A 24,289-nucleotide genomic window follows, 5' to 3' on the forward strand; every position below is an offset into this window, starting at 1 on the left:
TCCCCTGCTCACACTATGTGTCTCTCAAAAAAATGAATAAACATTAAAAAAAAAATTTAAAAACCCAAAACTTCAAATTATGACTTAAAACACCCATATGTAAAAGTACAGAAAATATTTTTATAGTTGATTTTACCAACACTTTTATAATAATCACTGCCTTACTTTCTGTCATTTTATTTCTATGTATACATAATGGGAGGGCCACATGGGGGCTTTCTGGAGTGCTGGAGATTTTCTGTCTCTGATCTGAGCGGTGGCTACCTGACACACAGGTAAAAACACATCAAGTTATACACTTAAGATTTCTGCACTTTATTATTTGTCCTATTATTATTACATATATTACACCCATATATATTACAAACGAAATAATATATGGTTACAATGACTTCAAATAATTTTAGGTCTGTGACCAGGGCACCGGGGTGCAAAAGTATCTGGCCCCAGGGGTCCCAAACAGACCAGGTTAGGTCACTCGCTGCTGACAAAGTCCAAAGACAGAGAGATGAGCGGTGGTGAAACAAGAAAGGAGTGTATTTCAGTGTGGCCAATGCTGGGAAGACAGCGGACTAGTGTTTCAAAGACTATCTCCAGAACCTCTGGGTTTATACAGGGAAAATGTGGGCAAAAGTTGGGGGGGGTACATGCAGGTGGGCAGCAAAGGTAAGGTCGATCGCTGTCTTGAGGTCAGTCATGTGGTGTCTTGCTGGCTCGGGGCACTTGTTACTGCTTGAGGGGCTAGTTCTGGTCCCCATCACAGGATGCTTTGCCTGAGTTAAGACAAAAGCTGGGAAGAACATAACCAATCAGAAAGTATAGATGAGCTCAAGATGGAGGCGGCTGATGTTCTGTTTCATGTCTTTTTTTTTTTAATGTTTATTTATTTTTGAGAGAAAGAGACAGAGTGTGAGCGGGGAAGGGGCAGAGAGCGAGGGAGACACAGAATCCGAAGCAGGTTCCAGGCTCTGAGGGGTCAGCACAGAGTCGGACGTGGGGCTCGAACTCACGGACCGTGAGATCTTGGCCTGAGCCAAAGTCAGATGCTTAACCTGAGCCACCCAGACGCCCTGAATGTCTTTTAAAGAAGATGAGAGAATAGGGGCGCCTGAGTGGCTTAATCTGTTAAGCGTCTGACTCTTGATTTCGGCTCAGGTCATGATCTCATGGTCATGAGACTCAGCCCCACCTTGGGCTCCAAGCTGGGGGTGGAGCCTGTTCAAGATTCTCTCTCTCCTTCTCCCTCTGCGGCAGCTCACACTTGCCTTTGAACTCTCTCTCTCACAAAACAAAACAAAACAAAACAAAACAAAACAGAGAGACAGAGAGAAGAAAGGAAAGCAAGTATATCTTTATAGAGCTTGGACTTCTTTCTTTCCTCCTTAAATTCATCCTCTACTCTGCAGTATGCCTGATCCAACTGAAGTGCAAATTTGCCCACACCATTCACCCGCTTAAAACTCATTTCAGACTCCTTAAGGTAGCATACAATGCCCTCCATGTCCAGCCCCCAAGTATCTCTCCAATATCTTTTCCCACAACTTCCTGTCTTACGCTGCTCACCTGCCTGGCTTAATTTATGCTATTTCTTATGGCCACTGCCCTCTTCACAACACCTTTGTTCCCCTCCTATTTTAGCTCAGGCTACCATAACAAAATGCCATAGGCCCGGTGGCTTAAACGGCAGACATTTATTTTCTCACTGTTCCGGAGAATGGGAGTTCAAGACCAAGATGCCATCATGGCCAAGAGGATGGTGGGAACTCTCTTCCTGGCTTGCGGATAGCTGTCTTCTCACTGTTTCCTCATCTGGCAGAGAGACAGCAAGCTCTCTGGTGTCTCTTCTTGTAAGGACACTAATATCATCATGAAAGCCCCATCCTCATGATCTCATCTAAACCTAATTACCTCCCAAAGGCTCCACATCAAAATATTGTCACATAGGGGTTACATACAAATTCGGGGGTTACACAATTCCTTCCATAGCACCTCACGGCTGACTCCTACTCTTTAATTTAGTCCAGGTGCCACTTCCTCAGGAAATCCTTGACCTAAGCACCCCATATTCTCCCACCACTGTACTCTAAACGGTGACAAAGTGTGCTTTCATAGGGTCCTGGGCTTACCTCTCTCCTTGCACTTGTGTCTTTATTTTGTAGTTATCTGTTTCTGATCTGTTTCCCCAATAGACTGTAAGCTCCTTGAAGGCACGGTTTTGTTTCATTCAGCTGTGTATTCCCAAACCTTGCACGGTGCCTGGCAACATGGTAGGCAGCCAATGATGCTTTTTGAATAAATGTTTAAAAAAAAAAAAGTATTGCCCTCCTTGATTAAATAAAGTCTGAAACCTTCAAGGTTGACAGTGGTCCTAAAAATGCGAGGGAACAGACCCAAGAACAGGCATTCTCACAGCCCAGGGAGATCTGTTTGCCTTTAACGCAAGATCTGGGAGAGGGTGGTGGGGATGTCACCTTTCAACCCTCAAGCGCGGCGGGAAGGGCAGGGAGCGAGCTGCTCGGCGTCCAATCAGGGTCCAGCATTTCGGGAGCCAATAGCGGGTTGAGAGCCACTGAACTAGGCCGGACTACGCTTCCCGTGATGCCCCGCCGTCTCGGGCCAGGCGGCTGCCGTAAAGCGGCTCGCCCGACACGGCGCTAGTCCGCGCTGCTCGCCTCTCCCGGTATCGGGAGCGCTACCGCCCTCCCGACGTGGGGGAGCCGGTTCTCGGCCGCGCGCCCTCCCCGCCGGGGCGTCCTGCCCTCCGGGGGCCCCGGTCCCCAAGGTGGTCGCGGCGGCTGCATCCTCAGGCCAGGCCGCGGGGGGAGGGGGCGGCCTGGAGGCAGTGGCGGGGTCAGCACGGGCCACCTCAAGCAGGGCCATGGAGCCCAGGGAGTCGGGGAAGGTAGGCCTGGAAGGGCCCTGGGGCCGCCCACTCCCCTCCCGTGTAGATCCCTGACCTGGGCTCCGGCGAGGCGGGCGGTATGGGCGGAGTCCCCGCAGATGAGCCATCCTTGCAGGGAACGACTCGCCCGCTCGCCCGCCGCCTCGTTCTCCACACTTGGGCGGCCTTCTCCGGGCGGATGTGGCGGGGAGGAGCGGGAGTCCCGCGCAGCCTCTCGGCCCCCCTTCCCTCTCCCGGTGGCCAAGCCGCCCTCTGCCCTGTGGCCGCCCGGTTGATGCTGGGGTGGGTGACCGACTCAGGGTAGTGATGCAGAAGTGCTTCCTGTTTCCCCACACCTCTGCTGGGAGTTTTGAAGAGGCCCAGCATGTTTTAAGGCTGGCTAAAACCGTAGTGGAAGGCCGGGGGTAGGGATTACGGAGAAGCAGGGTGAAGGTTTGGCCCTGACTAGATCCCCCTTCCCAAGAAAGGGCTGAGAGGAAAAAGAGAAGGCATCCGGCATATTTCTTGCCCACTTAAAAGTTACTGGCTTATCTACTTCGTGGAGCATCCGAGCACTGCCCAGAAGCATATTCCATAAACTTGCCTCAGGCTTGGGGTAGGAGGCTGTGAGTTGGAAAAAAAGATGGGAGAAAGTGCTTGAGGGTAGAGTTCAGTGGCTTTGACGGGATTGCTAGAGGCAGCGTCAGAAGACCAACTCGGTTGTAGGCATCTGACTTGGAGACCTTGGCAGCCTCTTGGGACTAAGATCTTTCTGGATGTTCTTGGCAGCCTGCTGCCAATTTTTATTTCCTTTTTGGCACAGAGGGAATTCCCTCCACATATGTTTTCAAGTGTGTATTGAGTCCTTTTAAAAAAGAAATTCACTTAATAAACATATGCGGTCTGTGGTCTACTGTGAGCTAGATGGTGGAATACAGGATAAACATGAAGAGACCACTTTCCGCAAAGAGCTCTCCGTGGGAGAGAGTTACTGACTTCAATAACTAGGACAAGCCTGAAAGCGCTGTCCTAGAGACAAAAGAGAAAAGATAATGAGGTTATTTCCACCCTGTAGCTTCTTCTGGAAAGGCTGGGAAGGAATGAGTTACAAAAGAAGTTCTTGCTTAAGTCTCTCTTCCACACTCCCTCTCCTCCACAAGCTACAGTGATGCATTTATGTAACAAGATGAAACAACCCAAGTAAACAGTGTGAGACAAAGCTCAACAGAACCCAACTAAAGAAAGATTGAAGGTGAACCATGTGCCAGCCTCACGATAAACACTGTAGGGGATATCAAAGTAGTCAAGGAAATGGCCCGTACCCTCAGGGAATATCCCCTGATTAGTTTCAACTAAACCTGAGTTTGGGGAGCAAAGTGTAATGTGGAAGAAGGATTGTTGGAAATTGAAATTAGCAATTTGAGGTTGATCTCAAACTATTCTGTTTAGTTGTAGCAATTTGAGGTTGGAATTAGCAATTTGAGGTTGATCTCAAACTATTCTGTTTAGTTGTAGGCTTTCTTAGCATTTAATGGGAGAAGAGAGAAATGCAAACAATTGGGGAGGTAGGGGAGAAATGTGATGTCCCGTCCAGGCCCAACCACTAAATGAAAACCCCCCTTGGGGACTGGAACTTTCACTCTTGATTCTAATCTTGATTGTAGGGTGTCTCCAAAAGATGCTCACCCTTCCAAATGCATCAGTTTTCTAACCTGGGAAATTGGAAGGTTATCCAAAGACGAAATAAAGCGACTGCAAACACTGGCAGTGTTAGATGTCTTGCACATGAGTAGCAGTAACTAGGCTGGGTGCAATGTCTGCTAAAGTTCCATTCTGAGTATCTTTTTTTTTTTTTTTTTTTTTTTTTGGCTCAAGGCTGGAAGACTGGGTGTCCACTTGAGGTAGTAGCTTGGTCGGTTAATAGTATCTTCCTTTGGTGCTATTTTGTGATATTTGTTAACTAACAGCAATCTTGGCCTATTGGATTGGGTGGGGGGTATCTTACATGTCACTGGCAGAATAAAGGAAAGAAGTCAAAGACTTTTCGCCATCACTCTATCCCATTATCCTGTTTTATTTTCTTCCCAGCCTTTATCACTATATAAATTCTCACAATTATTTATTCTCACATGTGCTGACTTTGCTCTCTGTTGTATCCCCAGTTAGGACAATGGAGCAGCGTGTGGCATTTAATAAGTTCTCAGTTATTTTTGGAATGAATGACTCATAAAGTAGCGTTGCTACAGGATCCCTTTTGCTAGAGGTTATGAATGCTCTGGAGCTCGCAGTCTGACACCCCATGTGCCCTCTGGGAGACTATTTTTAGTGCTGCCACATAGGGGTATTTATTGTGTGTATAGTTATTGCCTCAGCATTTCTGGTTCCTGCCCCTTCTGCCTTGTCCATGGAAGTGCTCACTCCTATCTCCCTTTTCTCTAGACCCAGTTCTATTATTACACTTACTGGTGTCTCTCAGCTCCCAAGAGATTTTAATCTGGACAATAGTGATAGTGTTTTCCATATCTTAGGATCACCATGCACCAAGCCCATGAGAAACAACTAATAAATGTATTTGGAATGAAATAATTAAGAGCCTGTGAAATACTTTGTATATAATGTGGTGGGGGGAAGGGGTAGGTAATGGTGAAGGAGGTCATAACATAAGCCAATCAGCATAGGTTTCCTGAGTACCTCCAGCTCCATGAGAGATACAGAGGCTTCCTTGCTCAGGAGAAAGAGAAATGCATGGACCACATGGTTAGGAAATCCCTCGCAAAAGAGGCGGAATGTGAATAGGAACCTGATGAGTAGGTACAAGGAAGTAGGCGGAGTCAGGGAATCTAAAGGTCGGGTGTGTAGAAGGAGGAAAGACGCAAGACGTGTTAAGTGATTGCAATGGCACTAATCTGTCTGCAGTAGAGATTCCAGGTCTGGCAATACACAGAGCTCAAGTTAGGAAGGTGGGTTAGTTTCAGATCAAGGGAACTTGGTGCTGGGCTAAGTCAGAGCTCTGCCGTATAGACAGAGGGAACCACTAAAATAGAACATCCAGAGATACTCTTTGCTTTATATATAGGTAAAGAATTGCTTTTATTGAAGATTTGTGTTTTCTTTACATGGACATCAATTGGAATCAGAAGGTTCTTGCCATAATATTGGCTCAAAGAGAGATACCAGAGTTAGGGCAATCACTCTTGTTGGGAAGATACTTCTTTATTATCTAAGCATTCAGTCCTGGTCATTCCCTTCATCCTTGTGGATGCTGAAGTAATGGGCCCATTGGCTTTCATTAGAAGCCCACCTGTTCCCTCAGGAAGAAAGGGGAACGGGTGGGTGTGAATAGGGAGCCTTGCTTGTCCTTGGTTACAAGTTCAACCTGTCCTGTTTGGAACAGCTTGCTCGCTAGTCCTGGGGCACAGTAATCACCCCTGGTTCTGCCTTCAGTCTAACCTCAAGCATCCTCTTCCCCCTTCCCCCTGTTGGCTCCCCTTAGACCATATCTTATGTGTACCCCTTTGCTGTCTGACTGCCGTGTTTTAGCGGAGTGCATCCTCCAGCAGGATTTTGGAAATATAATCACATTTTGCATTGGAAGACACTTTGAGTGCAAATAGTTATTTCAAACATGCACATTTGGCAGGGCAATTCTATTAAAAAATATTTTTTACTGAAGTACCACTGCCATCCTATGTTTTATTAGTTTCAGGAATGCAACATAGTGATTGGACAATTCTACACGTGACTCAGCGCTCACTGCAAGTGTTGTTACCATCTGCCACTGCACGGCATTATTAAATATTATTGACGGCATTCTCCGTTCCGTACTGTTCAGCCCCATGTCTTATTTATTTTATGACTGGAAGTTTGTGTCTCTTAATCCCCTTCACCTAGTTCTCCCACTGCCATCCCCCCATCCCTCTGGCAACCACCAGTTTGTTCTCTGTGTTTATGAGTCTGTTTCAGTTTTTTGTTACTTTGTTTTCTTTTTTAGATTCCACTAAAATTCCACTTTAGGTAAGTCATACTCTATTTGTCTTTTTTGTCTGACTTATTTCACTTAGCATAATACCTTCTAGATCCACCCATGTTGTCACAAATGGCAAGATCTCATTCTTTTTTATGGCTGATATTGATATGGCTGATTATATGGCTGATATATAGTATTTCTGTTTAGAATCTCCGTATTGTTTTCCACAATGGCTGCACCAATTTACATCGCCAACGGCACGAGTGCTCTCTTTTCTGCATATCCTCATCAGTACTTGTTATTTCTTACCTTGTTTTTTTTGTTTTTATTTTAAGTAATCTCTACACCCAGTGTGGGGCTTGAACTCACAACCCCGAGATCAAGAGTTGCGTGCTCTACTGACTGAGCCAGCCACGTACCCCTGTGATTTCTTGTCTTTTTGATACTAGCCATTCTGGCTGGGATGCAAGGTGATATCTCATTGTTCTTTGATTTGCATTTCCCTGATGATTACTGATGTTGAACATTATTTCATGTGTCCGTTGACCATCTGTATGTCTTCTTTGGAAAAATGTCTATCCAAATCCTTTGCTCATTTAAAAAAATTTTTTTTAGTGTTTATTTATATCTGAGAGAGAGACAGAGAGACAGTGTGCGAGAATGGGAGGGGGAGAGAGAGATGGAGACAGAATCTGAAGCAGGCTCCCGGCTCTGAGTTGTCAGCACAGAGCTGGATGCAGGGCTCGAACTTGTGAGCCATGAGATTATGACCTGAGCCAAAGTCAGGCACAACCGACTGAGCCACCCAGGCACCCCTGTGTCTGCTCATTTTTTAGTTAGTTTTTTTTTTTTTTTTAGGATGTTGAGTTCTGTAAGTTCATTATGTATTTTGGATTTTAACCTCTTATACATCATTTACAAATATCTTCTCCCATTCACTGGTTGCCTTTTTGTTTTATTGATGGTTTCCTTCACTGTGCAAAAACCTTTTATTTTGGTGCAGTCCCAACAGTTTAGTTTTACTTTTATTTCCCTTACCTGAGGAGACATCTTATAAATATGTTGCTAAGGTTGATGTCCAAGAGATTACTGCCTATGTTTTCTGTTAGGAGTTTTATGGTTTTAGTTCTCACATTTAGGTCTTTAAGCCACTTTGAGATTTTTTTTGTGTGTGTATGGTGTAAGAGAGTAGCCCAGTTTCATTCTTTTGCATGTAGTTATACAGTTTTCCCAGCACTATTTATTGAAAAGTCTGTCTTTTCCCCCATTGTATATACTGGCCTCCTTAGTCACAAATTAATTGACCATATACAAGGGGGGTTATTTCCGGGTTTTCTGTCCTGTTCTGTTGATCTATGTGTCTGTTTTTGTGCCACGACCATACTGTTTAGATTAATATAGATTTGTAGTATATCATGAAATCTGAGATTGTGATACTTCCAGCTTTGGTCTTTTTTCTCAAGATTGCTTTAGCTATTTGGATCTTTTGTGGTTCCATACAAATTTTAGGATTCTTTGTTCTAGTTCTGTGAAAAGTGGTGTTAGTGTTTTGATATGGATTACATTGAATCTGTAGATTGCTTTGGGTAATATGGACATTTTGACAGTATTGATTCTTTCAGTCCATGAGCATGGTATATCTTTCCGTGTGTATGTGTGTGTGTGTGTGTGTGTTGTCTTCATTTCTTTGATCACTGTCTTATAGTTTACAGAGTATAGGTCTTTTACCTCTTTGGTTAAATTTATTCCTAGGCATTTTATTCTTTTTGGTTCAATTGTAAGTGGAATTGTTTTCATAATTTCTCTTTCTGCTACTTTGTTATTAGTATAGAGAAATGCAACAGATTTCTGTATATTAATTTTATATTCTGCATCTTTACAGAATTCATTTATTAGTTCTAATAGCTTTTTGGTGGAGTCTTTAGGGTTTTCTATGTGTAATATCATGTCATCTGCAAATAGTGATAGCTATACTGCTTCCTTACCAATTTGGATCCTTCTATTTTTTTTGCTTGTCTGATTGCTGTGGCTGGGACTTCTAGTACTATGTTGAATAAAAGTGGTAGAAGTGGACATCTACGTCTTATTTCTGATCTTAGAGGAAAAGCTTCCAGTTTTCCATCATTAAATATGATGTTAACTGTGGATTTTTCATATATGGGCTTTATTATGTTGGTATACGTTCCCTCTAAGCCTACTTTGTTAGTTTTTATCATGAAAGGATGTTTATTTTGTCAAATGTCAAATGCATCTATTGAGATGATATGGCTTTTATCCTTCTGTTTGTTAATGTGATGCATCACATTGATTGATTTGCAAATACTCAGTCATCCTTGCATCACTGGAATAAATCCCACTTGATTGTGCTGAATGGATGCTTTTAATGTATTGTTGAATTCTGTTTGCTACTATTTCTTGAGAATTTTTGCATCTTTGTTTGTCAGGTATATTGGTCTGTAGTTTCTTTTTTTTGTAGTGCCCTTGTCTGGTTTTGGTTAATGCTGGCCTCAGTAAGAATTGGGAAGTTTTTTTTCCTTTACTGTCTTTTAGAATTTTGAGAAGAATAGGTTTTAATTCTTCTTTACATGTTTGGTAGAATTCACCTGTGAAGCCATTTGGTCCTGGACTTTTGTTTGTTGGGAGTTTTTTGATTACTGAATAAATTTAATTACTAGCAATCAGTCTGTTCAAATTTTCTGTTTCTTCCAGATTCAGTTTTGGATGATTGTATGTTTCTAGGAATTTATCTATTTCTTCTAGGTTGTTCAATTGTTGACATATGACTTTTCATAGTATTCTCTTGTAATCCTTTGTGTTTCTGGGGTATCCATTGTTATTTCTTCTCTTTCATTCCTGATTTTATTTATCTAAGTCCTCTTGCTTTTTTTCTTGATGAGTCTGGCTAAAGGTTTATCAATGTTGTTTATCCTTTCTAAAGAACCAGCTCTTAGATTCATTGATCTTTTCTTTTCTTTGTATTTCATTTATTTCCACTCTGGTCTTTATTATTTCCTTCCTTTGGGCTCTGTTTGTTCTTCTTTTTCTAGTTCCTTTAAGGATAAGATTAGATTGAGATTTTTCTTGCTTCTTGAGGTAGACCTGTATTGCTATAAACTTCCCTCTTAGAACTGCTTTTGCTGTGTCCCAAAGATTTTGGACCATTGTGTTTCCAAACCGTTTTTGTTTTTAAAATTGTTCATTCATACATATTCATAGGTGAAAGACTGTAAGTTTACATACCAGGTGTCAATAGTAATTCTTTTTTAGTAAGGGGATTGTGGGTGATCTTAAAACATTTTTTCTGCTCATTGTCTAAATTTTCTGCAGTGAACACGTATTAACTCATAAGAAAAGCAGTCAAATTATTTTTTTAAGTATACAGCTCAACAGTGAGTGATAAGAACTATCTATATTATTTTTCTCAAGAAGCTTTGACTGTTGAGTTAAAATAGATATTTCACCTGCTCGAAATCTGACCATAAAGTTACAAGGCAATTTTAGACAAATGTACTAGAACTTGTCATAAACGGAAATAAACGTGTCCCCTTCACAGTTATCACTCTGGAAGGCCTTCTACTTACCCCAAAGATACTATTTCCCAAAATGTTGTTTTGCTTTGGTGGTGGGGAATTTATATTTTGTTCATAATTTTCTTTATCAGACTAAGTGATAAATGTTCGGGGTATGAAATTAAAAGGATAAACGGAGCAATGTTTTCTGCCTATTTCCTTTTCTGATGATTTCTTTTATAATGGTTTGTTGCATGGCCGCGGATTCTTCCCTCTCTGGGGCTATGATGATAGTTTTGTTTTGGAAAAGTTTTCTTTTCCGTGCCTCACATTCATTTCCTCAGTTCCAACCTGCCTCCTCTCCCTGCCACCATCCGTGGGAACCTTTCTCCAGATATCTGATAGTCCCGCTTAATAGTCGGACACTTAATAGTCAGAAACCAAAATTCTGACTGGAAGCCCCGAGTCCGTGGAAGGCGGGGGGGCTTGTCAGCACTGAGCCTTGCAGGGGAATCTGGGCAGGCATTTCTTGGCGAACAGCTTTCCCCCCATTCTTGTTGTCTTACCCTTGCTGCCTTCACTCCCAGGCCGGAGGTTCTCGGCACTGCAGTTTCTGAGCCTTTTTTTGGATTTTGTGGTATAAATTGGGTCGTTTCTCAGTTTGCCCACTGCTGGGCGAGGATTTGATTTCTTTGGGTCTGCTCAGTTACTACTTTTTCATCTACTTTTCAGTTTCCAAAATCCTATTGCTTCTGTCTCCTCCACCTCCCTCCTTGTTCTGTTTCCTATCCTTGTGGGTGTTTTCTTTTGGAGTGTTTTGGCAGGGAGCGTGTCTTTAAAAAAAAATTTTTTTTTTACATTTATTTATTTATTTTTGAGAGAGACAGAGCACAGCGGGGGAGGGGCAGAGAGAAAAGGAGACACAGAATCCAAAGCAGGCTCCAGGCCCCCCGAGCCATCCGCACAGAGCCCGCTGCGGGGCTCGAGCTCACTAACCGCGAGATCATGACCTGAGCCGCATTCGGAAGCTCAAGTGACTGAGCGAGCCATGCAGGCGCCCCAGGGAGGGTGTCTTAAATTCACAGGGAGGATGCAGAATTCAGTGTACTTGTTCAATCCACCGTCTTACACCGTCTCCCCCAAAATATTTTCTGATCCCTGGACCCCTTTTGGGCAGAACAGAGCTATTTAAAAAAAAAAAATTTTTTTAACGTTTATTTATTTTTGAGACAGGGAGAGACAGCATGAACGGGGGAGGGTCAGAGAGAGAAGGAGACACAGAATCTGAAACAGGCTCCAGGCTCTGAGCTGTCAGCACAGAGCCCAACACGGGGCTCGAACTCACAGACCACAAGATCATGACCTGAGCCGAAGTCGGACGCCCAACCGACTGAGCCACCCAGGCGGCCCATAGAACAGAGCTATTTTACAAGCTCCATGGGATATATAGTTCTCCACTGTAAACCTTTGCCTGTCTTGATCACTGACTTCATTGGCAGACATAGTTCTGAAGGACTTTCAACTGTTTCCAGAAATTAGATACGTCTTCCTTACCATGTTCAAGATTTTGCACAAGAATGTGCCCTAGGTTGTTGCTGGGCACTGGCTGAGAATACCGGGTACTGTGGCAGGTGAGGAGGGTGCCAGGAAAGGATGATGGAGTTCCTGAGTCAGACTTCTCCATGACAGTTGTTTCGGTGTGTGGCCCTTCCTGTGGACCCAGGAGGTGAGAGAGGTGGGGTCTTTAGGTCTTATATGTAGATTGACGATGCCCCTCCTCTAGTTTGATAGGTTCCCAGAGCACAGGTGCCCTCAGGGGGTGTGAACACAGGTGCGGAAGATTCATCAGAGGAGGAAATTGGTGCTTAGCAGGTGTCATTTTTCCCTCCAGGCTCCTGTGACCTTTGATGACATCACTGTATACTTGCTTCAGGGGGAATGGATGCTGCTGAGTCAGCAACAGAAGGAGATCTGTGGTTCCGACAAGCTGGTGGCACCACTAGGTATGGGCCCCTGTTCGCTTCCCCACCGCCTCGGTCTAGGTCAGCATTCCAAATCATATCCGACTCTGCCGTACTGGAGAATTTTCTGGAATCCTACCATTTTTTTCAGGCCTGTTGACACCATTCGCCTGCGCAGCCCCTTATGTAACTTAACTGCACAAGATTCACGCACCACCCTTTCTCTCCATCTCGTACGTTGGCCAAGAGAAGTGGGGAACTGGAGCATGTCAGGGCTGGACCTTGATGCCTTACCGTATCACACGGTGCCAGCAGGAAGCCTGGCCTGTGGTGGGTGGAGCTGCAGGTGGATTTTGTTTCAGGTGCCCACAGGACACTGGAGGTAGTGAGTGTTGGAAGCAGGAGCATCATCTGGCCTGTGGAGATCTGGGCCCAGGCCCAGCCCCCACCACGTGACTCTGGCGTGCCTTCGACCCGACTTTCACATTTTAAGTCTTGGTTTCCTTCGTAGGGCCGTCGTAGAGGCTTAAGGAGCTAAAGCCACTTAAAACTTTGTGCCCATGTAGGTGTATTTCACCTTTTCTATTTTCTGAATGTCCTTTCTCTGCTTCTGTGGGTAGACTTTCCGTGCCACGGACAGACGTGATTGTAATTCAACACGTGTGTACAACGTATGTGCTATTTTCTCAATTCACTTGGACGACCATGTGACACGCCTTTCTCTTCTTGTCATCTCGCCCCCCCCCCCCCACCCCGTCTAAGGCTGCGGGAGCCACAGGCAGCTCTCTGTGGGCGCAGGGGCTACAGCGGGTTCTCCCAGGCCTGCCAAACCCAGTTTGAAAACTGCCGGTTCTTTTAAACCAAAAGTTGCAGAGTCGCGGCTCACGGGCCTCTATTCTGCTTTCATCACTTTTGCTTGGTTTCTCTACAATATTTTTTATTTTTTTAAGTTTTTTTTTTTAATTTTTTTTTTTTCAACATTTATTTATTTTTGGGACAGAGAGAGACAGAGCATGAACGGGGGAGGGGCAGAGAGAGAGGGAGACACAGAATCGGAAACAGGCTCCAGGCTCTGAGCCATCAGCCCAGAGCCCGACGCGGGGCTCGAACTCACGGGCCGCGAGATCGTGACCTGGCTGAAGTCGGACGCTTAACCGACTGCGCCACCTAGGCGCCCCGAGTTTCTTTTTTTTTTTTTAACATTTATTTATTTTTGAGACAGAGAGAGACAGAGCATGAACGGGGGAGGGTCAGAGAAAGAGGGAGACACAGAATCCGAAACAGGCTCCAGGCTCTGAACTGTCAGCACAGAGCCTGACGCGGGGCTCGAACTCCCGGACCGCGAGATCATGACCTGGGCCGAAGTCGGATGATTAACCGACTGAGCCCCCCAGGCGCCCCTAATTTTTTTAAGGTTACGTAAGTAATCTCTAGACCCAACGTGGGGCTCAAACTCATGACCCTGAGATCAAGAGCCGCGTGCTCTTCCCACTGAGCCTGCCAGGTGGTTCCTTTACAATATTTAATTTGTTAATATTTCACCATGGGGAGTTTTTACATAGAATTATGATTTCTGGTTTCTCTTGAAAAGCAGTACAGCCTGGCAGTGCTGACCCTGCGTTCCCCGAGGGGAGCGACAGCTGTACCCCCACACGGGTGGCCACAGCCTCCCCACCCGGCCTGCTTTCCTCAGTTACATTGTTGGCCTGGCCCCTCTCAGCATTTGGGTTTGTGAGTCTCTGTTCTGAACCAGGAGTAGTTTTCAAATCCTTTTAGCCTCAAAGAGGGACACTGTGCCCCTCACTGCATTCACTTAGTCCCCCATTCTTTTAGGAGCCTCATGGATATCTGAGTTTCCAAACCACCATGCTGAAGTATCAAGATTCCTACCTGTGCCCTTGACCAATTATCTTACAGTGCGGAGGGGGAGGTCCCAGACAGACCCTTCCTTAACGTTGTGACCGGGATCTAAGACTTCATAAGTGCTTCTCTCTGTTCCTGACTCAGGACCAACTATTGCCAACCCAGAACTGTTCTACAAGTTTGAGCGAGGGCCAGAGCCATGGGTGGGCAGTGCCCAGGGCCAGAGGAATGTCCTGAGCCACCATCCAGGTGAGTGTGGACCCGCATGGGAGGAGGGGTACTTAGCTGGAGAGAGGGGGCAGAAAGCTGGGCACCAGGACTCCCGTCTTACCCCTGGCCTCTCCCTGCTATCCTCCAGCTCACATGAGAATGCTGTCCTTCCCCAGTGTATCTGACATATACACATCATTCTCCAACATTCTCTTTATTTTTTTTAACCATTTAAAAAAAAAATTTTTTTTTTAACGTTTATTTATTTTTGAGACAGAGAGAGACAGAGCATGAATGGTGGAAGGGCAGGGAAAGAGGGAGACACAGAATCGGAAGCAGGCTCCAGGCTCTGAGCCATCAGCCCAGAGCCTGACGCAGGGCTCGAACTCACGGACCGCGAGATCGTGACCCGGGTGAAGTCGGACGCTTAACCGACTGAGCCACCCAGGCGCCCCTAAACCATTTCTTAATGTTTAAAAAAAATTTTTTTTAAACATTTATTCATTTTTGAGAGACAGAGAGAGACCGAGCATGAATGGGGAGGGGCAGAGAGAGAGGGAGATGCAGAATCCGAAGCAGGCTCCAGGCTCTGAGCCGTCTGCACAGGCTCCAACTCATGGACTGCAAGATCATGACCTGAGCCAAAGTCAGATGCCTTAGCCTAAGTGACCGAGCCACCCAGGCGGGTGTTTTTTTTTTTTTTTTTTTTTATGTTTATTGTTTTTAAATGTTTTAATGTTTATTTTTTATGTTTTTTAATGTTTTATTGTTTTTAATGTTTTTTTATTGTTTATAATGTTTTTTATGTTTTTAATGTTTATTTTTGAGAGAGGGAGACACAGGGCACGAGCGGGAGGGGAGTCCGCAGAGAGAGAAGAGGGAGACACAGAATCTGAAGCAGGCTCCAGGCTCTGAGCTGTCAGCACACAGCCTGATGCGGGGCTCGAACCCACGACCCGTGAGGTCATGATCTGAGCCCAAGTCGGATGCTTAACCGACTGAGCCACCCAGGTGGCCCTCTCTTTATTTCTGCCTGAGAGTATATGTTGATTTGCAGTTATATATTCTAAGTTCCACGACGGCATGACTTTGTCTTACTGACTCCTGTATTCCCAGTGCTAAGAACATGCCTGGCACATAGCAGTTGCACATTAAGTAATCACTGAGTGAATGGACAGATGTCTGCTAAGTTCTAGGATTTATTTTGGCTCTTCTCCTTTGATAAGCCCGTCCTGTTGAGGGACTGGCTTGGCTAGAGTCAGGCCAGGTGACATCGTGTCATTGTATGAGGTGGTTGAGTTACCCAGCCCCCAATGCTGGAGAAAAGGGAGGCGGAACAAGCTGTTCCGGGAGTCGAATCACAGGAGTCTACTCTCCCTCACGATCTGTCTCAGATGGACCACAGGGAGCCCGAGACTTCATAGATACCAATTTGTTTTATTTTGTTTTCCAATGCTTGGCTCTTTCTTTTGAGCCTGCTTACTCTTCATTAGCCGCTTTGTGCTCCTGGGTGAGCTCCGGATGTGTAGACTGGACTGTTGGCCTGGAGCAAGTACCAGGGAGTCCTTGGCCACTGGGCATCTGTGCTTATTATGCACAAGAAATGGCTCGAGGGGAGTTAGAGCTGCGAAAGCTGTAAGTTGCGTTTCAACTAAGGCGTGAATAAAGAAACTTCTAGTTTAGCTTGAGGAAGAAGATCTGTGTGAGTTGATGAGAGTTTTTGCTCCTTGGAAGGGCTGTGGTGTGGGAGAGGGCTTGTGTTTCTCTGGAGGGCTGACATAGCACCCCTGGGTGGAAAGTACTTACAAATGGATCGTGGTTTAAGGCAAACTCTGGGGACAAAAACTACCCAGGAGGTTGGTCGTTCCCTGGTTCCAAAGATGCGCGAGCGGAGTGCAGACGTCTGTGTGCCAGGGTACCATGGAAGGAGGTTCCTGCTGAGGACGGAGTTGCAGGATTTGGCTTTAATATCTTCATTAACTGACATTTTATCAGTTTGCGTTCTTATCCATAAATAAGCTTGAACTTCTGAAGATTGTGCCCGTATCTTGGGTTGCAAAGATGAAATTGCAGAGGTCTTTTTGGCCAAGCCAAAATTTAAATTAAAAAAAAAAAGGGGGAGTTGCTTAAAGCTCCTCTGATTTTCTTCTGGGTCAGCTGAGGTGGGCCCTGGGGCGCTGGGGGTCTGGAAGAAAATTCCGAGTAGAGCCTGTGTCACTCTTGGGTGTGACTTCCAGCTTTCGTGTTTGATACACCGAGAGGCTTCATGGGTGACAGTGGCTCTAACTACAGGACCTCAGACCAAATTCCACTGGTCTCTTTTCTCTAAAGGGAAAAACCAGATGGGCTGCGTGGAAGAAGGGGACGGGCGGAGTCCGGCCACAGAAGCCGGACCGTACCTGCCGCCTCAGAAGAAAGCCTGTCTTTCCCACTTCAGCACGGAGCCTGGCAACACTGAGGGAGACTGTACAGGAAAGAGCAAAAAACCCTTGAAACCCCGGTCTATCCAGAAGTCTTGGTTTGTGCAGTTCCCGTGGTTGGTCATGAACGAGGAGCAGACGGCTCTCTTCTGCTCTGCCTGCCGAGAATACCCGTCTGTCAGGGACAAACGGTCAAGATTAATCGAAGGTTACACAGGACCATTCAAGGTAGAGACGCTCAAATACCACGCCAAGAGCAAAGCTCACCTGTTCTGCGTCAATGCCTTGGCAGCACGGGACCCCATCTGGGCAGCCCGTCTCCAGAGCATCCGAGATGAATCCGGAGATGTTCTGGCCAGCCCGGAGCACCTCTTCACGGCAGATTATCCCATATTGTACCCCCCAGGGCCTCTGGGAGCCTATGAGAACATGGCCCAGCTCCTGCCTGGCTCCAGAGCTGAACTGGAGGACCCGAGAGAGGATGGAACAATTCCTGCATTGTATCTCGACTGCATTTCTGAATTGAGGCAAAAAGAAATTGCTGATGGTATCTACAGCGCCTCAAATGTTAACATTTTGTGTAATGACGCTGCTGAACCCTGCGGCCAGGTAATGTGTTTGTAATGATTGCTGTGTCTCCAGGGGAAGGATTCTGTACTAAGAACAACATATTTTGCATGACGATGATGGGGAGATCATAGTAGCTACGCCTGCTGCTAACATTATACTGTTATCATAACCTAACGTGCCGATAACATAGTAGGCATTATTTTATGTGCTCTACATGTATTATCTCATGTATTTAAGACAGCACCCCTGTTGTTCTCATTTCCTTTTGCAGACAACAAAACATAATTAGTGGGACAGAACATTCTAACTCCTGATATAAAGGGAACATCTAAATTCAGAACACTGATCTTTATCCAGAATCCAAAACAGTCGCAGAACTCAAGAAGATAATACACAACCACAAAACAACCACAGAACTCTTAAATACTTAACTTCTAAAAGTTTTTCAGCTTTGACTTTGGAATCAGGTAGCCCTTTGAAACTGTAAAATCTCTCCACGCCCATTCTCTTATGTAAGGGTTTTGATGCTGCCCTAAGGCCGGTGGAGTGGGTCAGATTAAACTCGTCTTGTTGGGAGGAAACAGCGTCAGGGGGACTGACGTGGCCACAGTCCACCTGTGCCGGAGCGTGGCTGCCAGCTGGCACTCCCTCCCACCCCCTGCGCACCGGCAGGTCCCGAACCTCTCTGGCTCTCACCTTGCGGGCACTCAGTCGGTCTCTAGCTCTTTGCAAAGTTGGCCGCAAGGAAACTGCGTTCACTGGAGTTTTTGAGTTACGGGGTCCTTTGCCATTTCTCAGCTATTTCACACAAGCAGGATTTTACTAGAAGTCATTTGGAGTACCCCTCTACTTCCAACGAGAATAGCTCAGATGTTCCTCATCCCTAACATGAGAAGGGCCCAGCTAAAGTTAGTAAGCGTGGGTTTTTCCAGAATCTGGAAAAGCAACAGAGCTCATTTCTCTTCATGTTCATATTCCGTCTAGTGTTTGGTATTAGGAGCTAATAAATATGTCTAACCATTTATAATCTGAATTCCTTTAGCAGGAAGGCACGTGTAAACCTCGTCACTGAATATAAGCATCTTTCGTTCTTCTGTACGACTTCTTCTTCCTTCCCATCCCAGTGGGAAATCTTAGCAGGTGCTCCTGGAGGCAGACGGTCATCATTGTAGTCACGGATGAATAGAAGGCAGCCCCTTAGAAACTTACAGGGAGGGGTGCAGTCATAAGCTCTTCCAGGACCCCTGTTCTTCAGCACTTTTATTTCCTCCTAGGAGACCCCAGGATCAGACTGAGGCTCATTTGGTTTTTTGTTTGTTTGTTTGGTTGGTTTTTTCACCTACTAACTCTGGGCCTCGCAAATTTGCTTCTTTGACTTTGGCTGGGTACATTGCTGCCTCAGAGTACATCTGGGCCTCTTGGCAAGCCTCCCAAGAGAGACGGGCCTTGAGAAGGTCCTTACGAAGGACCTTGAAAGCATCCTGCTGGGTGTCTGGCATAAGAGGCGTGTTGAGTGACTGCTGCTCTTTGTTGCAGGATCCTTCTGAAGAGGGGCTGTTTGAGGAGGTTCCTGTGGTGTTTGAGGAGCTCCCGGTGGTGTTTGAGGATGTGGCGGTGTATTTCACCCGGGAGGAGTGGGGCATGCTAGTCAAGCGGCAGAAGGAGCTGTACAGAGACGTGATGCGGATGAATTATGAGCTGTTGGCTTCCCTGGGTAAAGACTCACGTAGACCCTTGTCTGCCACCACCATCTGACATGGGAACCCCACAAGGGCAGCTGTGGCTTGTGGCCATCTTCCCATTTCTACCCTCTCCCTGTACATTGGCGGAGAGAGATTATATTTTTTGTACCTCAGAGCTCTCTCCTGGCTTTGGGACGCTACTCACCCCCTCCCCACGCTCCCGCCCGTCCATCTTTCACCCTCCACCAGACATGCTGAATCCCTCCCACGTGCCAGCTGAACACCAGTGAAGGTCTCTGCTTTTGAGGGGCTGGCAGGTTTGGGGGAGAGACAGACACTTGAATAAGAAGCTAGAAAGTAACACAGGCTCCGTGAAAGAGGTTCGGGAAAAGTGCCCTGAGGCCGCTGAAGAAGAGTGATTTCATTTTGCTGGGCGTTGGAGGGAGGGACCAGGAAAGCCTTTACAGAGTCTGAAGTTGGAAAACCAGGTGGACGGGGAGAAGGAAGGGCGTCCAGACATGACAGAGGGAGGGACGGTGTGAGCGAAGGCATGGAGGCGCCCTCCCCTCTGTCTGTGCCAGGCCCGCGGCATCGCGCCCAGGGGCCGGCAAGGGCTGGTGGCCTTTGGCCGCGGTGTCACTAGGTTGGGCACCGGCGCATGAGGAACGCAGTAGCGTTTGTTACCTTCTTGGGACAGTGCTGTCTCTTGCCTCTGCTTCTTGTTCTCTTTGCTTCCCGTTCCTCCACCCAGGGTTCTCATGCGGCATCGAAATGGGAAGGCGACTTTTCTTCTTCTAAAGCTCTTACTTACTGACTAGCATATGTGATAACAGCAACCTTACAGAACGGGCGGCTGGACAGAACTCAGGAATCCCAGCAGCAATCTGTATCGTGACTTCCGTGGAGTAAGAACTAAGAATATCTGTGACTCAACTGACGTCCTAGCCCTTGGTTTATCCTGCCCTTTCATGCGCAGCCAAGATACGGATTATTTTCTGAACATTCCTGACCCGTGTGCTTGTTGTTCTCATTGTTCAGAATTTTTAAGTGGCTGTCCGAACATTCAGAAGTGATGTAAAAACTGGTTTCTTGTGTGATAATAGAGGTGTTGTAATCCTGCCTTAGGCCCCAGGCACTTGTACAAAGTATGCCTTCAAAGAGCATCACTACTTCTAGAACTGTTTATTTTTACTTTTTAAATATTTATTTTGGGGCGAACGGAAGTGGGGGACAGAGGACCTGAGGCCGGCTCTGGGCTGACAGGCTGACAGCAGTGAGTTCGATGTGGGGCTCAAACTCATGAACTGGAAAATCATGACCCGAGCTGAAGTCATACGTTCAACTGACCGAGCCACCCAGGTGCCCCTAGAACTGTTTAAAAGCAGTGAGAATGAAGGAGAAATTCATTTTTAAGAAATACACACCACGTATAAGAAGTTGGGTTTTCCTTGAAAGGAATGCACAGTAGTGACGTGCCTTGCCCTCAGAGCCCCTGCGGAACGTTGTCGTGAAAGCAGTGCTAACTGATGTTGACAACAGGGTGTCTCCCACCTTCGGGGCTGACAGCATACGACATAAGCACATGCTCATTTTCTTTTGAATTTGTGTCGGTTAGGAATGGGGAAATCTTTTTTTATATATAATATTTTTTAATTCTTTTTTTTTAAAGTTTGTTTATTTTGAGAGAAAGAGAGAGAGACAGAAAGCAGGGGAAGGGCAGAGAGGGAGGGAGAGAGAGAATCCCAAGCAGGCTCTGCACTGTCAGCACAGAGCCTAATGCAGGGCTCGAACTCCCATACTGTGAGATCATGACCTGAGCCGAAACCAACAGTCAGATGCCTAACCGACTGAGCCACCCAGATGCCCTAGGAATGGGGAGATCTTAGCTAACTGGGGGAAATAAGGGACAGTCCCGTCTTGGTTATGCTTAGTTGGATGAACAATAAGTATCATCAGAGGAAGGGCAATTAATTTTGCTTGAGGGTAGCAGGCAAGAGTCAGGAAGGCTTTATAGAGAATGGGGACATCCTCTTTAGTCGTCTGAGAAATTAAAATGGGTACAAAAGTCTAGAAATAGGGGCACCTGGGTGATCCAATCAGTTAAGCACCCAACTCTTGATTTTGACTCAGGTCATGATCTCACGGTTTGTGGGAATGAGCCCCACATCAGGCTCTGTGCTGACAGTGTGGAGCCTGCTTGGGATTCTCTCTCTCTCTCTCTCTCTCTCTCTCTCTCTCTCTGCCTCTCCCTCTTGCTGCCCCTCCCCCACTCACACTCTATCTGTCTCTCTCAAAATAAATAAATATTAAAAAAAATAAAAATAGGTGTGCCTCAGTGGCTCAGTCAGTTAAGCGTCCGACTTTGGCTCAGGTCATGATCTTGTAGTTCATGGGTTTGGGCCCCGCATCAGCTGTTTGTACTGACAGCTCAGAGCCTTGGAGCCTGCTTCGGATTCTGTGTGTGTCTCTCTCTCTCCACCCCTTCCCTGCTCATGCGTGCTCTCTCTCTCTTTCAAAAATAAACATTAAAATTTTTTTTAATTAAAAAATAATAAAATTAAAAATAAATAAAAGTATTTTAAGGAACCTTGAGAATATAAGTGGGGCCAAACATAAATGATTTGTATGTTTAAAAATGACCTGTGTTAAAGGGCATTGGGCTGGTATTTGGGATATAAAACAGTGTCGAAACACAGTGGAGGTGCTATTAGTTTTGCTTTGGTGAGTTTTTTTCCCTCCCATACTTTATTCTCCTGTGACAAGTACTTTAAGAGTTGAAAATCAAATATTATTTGGTACTAGCTTTCAATTATTTTTCTTTTTAAAAAAAAATTTTTTTTAACATTTTATTTATTTTTGAGACAGAGAGAGACAGAGCATGAACGGGGGAGGGTCAGCGAGAGGGAGACACAGAATCTGAAACAGGCTCCAGGCTCTGAGCTGTCAGCACAGAGCCCGACGCGGGGCTCGAACTCACGGACCGCGAGATCATGACCTGAGCTGAAGTCGGCCGCTTAACCGACTGAGCCACCCAGGTGCCCCTCAATTATTTTTCTACAAAAAGAACTTCTCCTTGGAGTGAACACAATTTGTGAAAAAGAAAACCCCATTATAATTTTTGCAGCCAAGAGAAGTTCTATTAGCCTTAAAAAAAAAATCTCCCATCCATTTTTTAAAGGCTTTTAAAATATATGCTTATTTATTTATTTTTGAGGGAGAGAGAGATAGTGCATGGGTGGGGAAGGGCAGAGAAAGAGGAGGAGAGAAAAATCCCAAGCGCAGAGCCTGATGTGGGGCTCGAACTCACAAACTGTGAGATGATGACTGAGCCGAAATCAAGAGTCAGCCGCTTAACTGATTGAGCCACCCAGACACCCCTCCCATCCATTTTTAATGCTTCTTATATTTTATCTTCAAATATTCTGATGATCTGCTTATACTGGGTATTACAGGAAGCTTCTGTGGTTTTCTTTTATTCTCCTGTGTGGAAATAATAACAGTGGTTTCTGCTGTCCACTGAGCATCTACTGAGCGTTGGTCCTGTGTTGAGTCTTTTATATATGTTCTCTCTCATCCTTAAAGCAAACCTCTACGGCAGGTAGTAGTGGCATTTTCAGATGAGAAAGCAGGCCTGGGAATCCCGACCATCTACCTGGAAAACGGAGAAACTGAAATTCGTTCTATTCTAGTCTGTGCATTCCATGTGCCTTATATCTTTCCATTCCCTGCTTTGTAGGTGTTTATGGGCACTTGGATTCCCTCTCTTTTCAAGATTTGTGCTAATCATATTGTTAATATAATAATAATAATAACGCCAAATATGAGGTGAGATAATATTTAAGAATTCGATCAGTACAAGAATTTTCTAGAAGTCTCCACTCCCGTCCCCAATTCCCCTTGCTGGAAGTTACTAGTTTGCCTGGCTCTTTCAGACTTTCTCTGGAGGTCATGGTTAGTTCCCTCCATCCAGGGGAACTGGCTGGAGAAAGGGGCCTGGCTGTCCCATGTGATCAGGTCATGTTGCTGTAGTTCATTGTTGCTGTAGTTCATTGTAGTTCATGCTGTAGTTGCTGTGGTGGGTCTTTGGGGTCTGATGGTCATCAAGCTGCATCGCAGCACATTCTTGCTGTTGATTTCCTTTTGCTCTGATCCTTTCAGGAAGCCCAGCTAATTCTTCCATTGCTCTTGTTAGGGTTTACAGTTAGTAGGTTTGTTCTTTCAGATTTTATAACTATTGTACCTGTTTTTAAAAGGTCTCGGGGCACCTGGGTGGCTCAGTTGGTTGAGTGTCTGATTTTTGATTCTGGCTCAGGTCGCGATCCCAGGGTCATGGGATCCAGCCCTGGATTGGGCTCCGTGCTGAGCCTGGAGCCTGCTTGAGATTCTGTCTCCCCGTCTGCCCGTCTCCCCTGCTCATGCGCTCTCTCTCTCTCTCTCTCAAAAAAGTCTCAGTTTGATATAGTCGAACTTAATATTAATTTCTGTCAGTTGTTGACAGTTAAATTGTACAGACTGAAGCTTTTCAACAGAGAGAATGTTTCCAGGGGAGGCCCCCCCCCACCTGTCACACCCTCCTCGGTCTCATCAGCTGTCTCATCAATAGGACTGAACCTGTAGAGGACAGTCACTTTGTTTATGGAGAAAAGAAGAGGTTTGTGTTTTGTTTTTAATGCTTTGCTATTTCGCCCTTTTCGTACGTAGACTTGCTTATTTCGAGCTACTTATCACTCTACAGAGCTTCCGACTATGCTTTTACTTCCATGCTTTAAATTCTGGTTTCAGAGTTTGGTCATATTTGATGATGTCTCTTGTTTCCCCCCTGAAAGAAAACTCAGACCCTGCTGTTAAGAAACTAATATTTGTCAGTGACAGAAGTAGACCTGCCAATATAGGGACTATGCGGTAGCCCTTGTTTTTATTAGTAAGAGTGTCACCCCACGCCAAGGGGCAGGTCACACACTTCAGGTGGGCACTGCCCTTTCTACGGGCGCGGTCATCAGCTACAGCCAGAACTCACAGAGCTGGGGGCAAGAAGTCATGCCACTAGGTGGAAACCAAAACCTAGTAGGAGGGCCTCGGTGAGAGACGAGTGGGAGCTCGAATGGCTCACGTGATGTGTAGGGAGGCAGCTGCTGTACAGTGGGGGCTGTGCAGGAGACAGGGAGCGACCCAAGGCAGCTTCTCCCAGCCGACTCATGGGTAGGGCCTGCCAGCCTTCGGACGGAG

At 45.8% G+C, this 24,289-nt stretch overlaps 1 protein-coding gene across 2 annotated transcripts in view; it reads left to right on the forward strand.

The window, feature by feature from the left end:
- Positions 1 to 2,653: 2,653 nt before the first annotated feature.
- Positions 2,654 to 24,289, forward strand: part of ZNF862 (zinc finger protein 862) — a 37,737-nt gene continuing 16,101 nt past the window's right edge. Inside the window, exons 1-5 of one of the 2 annotated variants that reach the window (XM_047847539.1) lie at positions 2,654 to 2,902; positions 12,249 to 12,360; positions 14,326 to 14,430; positions 16,723 to 17,420; positions 18,918 to 19,095. In XM_047847539.1, coding sequence (XP_047703495.1) covers positions 2,879 to 2,902; positions 12,249 to 12,360; positions 14,326 to 14,430; positions 16,723 to 17,420; positions 18,918 to 19,095 — 1,117 coding nt within the window. In that variant the 5' untranslated portion in view covers positions 2,654 to 2,878. Of the gene's footprint in view, positions 2,903 to 7,261; positions 7,319 to 12,248; positions 12,361 to 14,325; positions 14,431 to 16,722; positions 17,421 to 18,917; positions 19,096 to 24,289 lie in introns of those variants that run through there. The other variant, XM_047847548.1, reaches the window with a different exon arrangement.

This window comes from Prionailurus viverrinus, chromosome A2 (assembly GCF_022837055.1).
Source record: "Prionailurus viverrinus isolate Anna chromosome A2, UM_Priviv_1.0, whole genome shotgun sequence".
Lineage (NCBI taxonomy): Eukaryota > Metazoa > Chordata > Mammalia > Carnivora > Felidae > Prionailurus > Prionailurus viverrinus.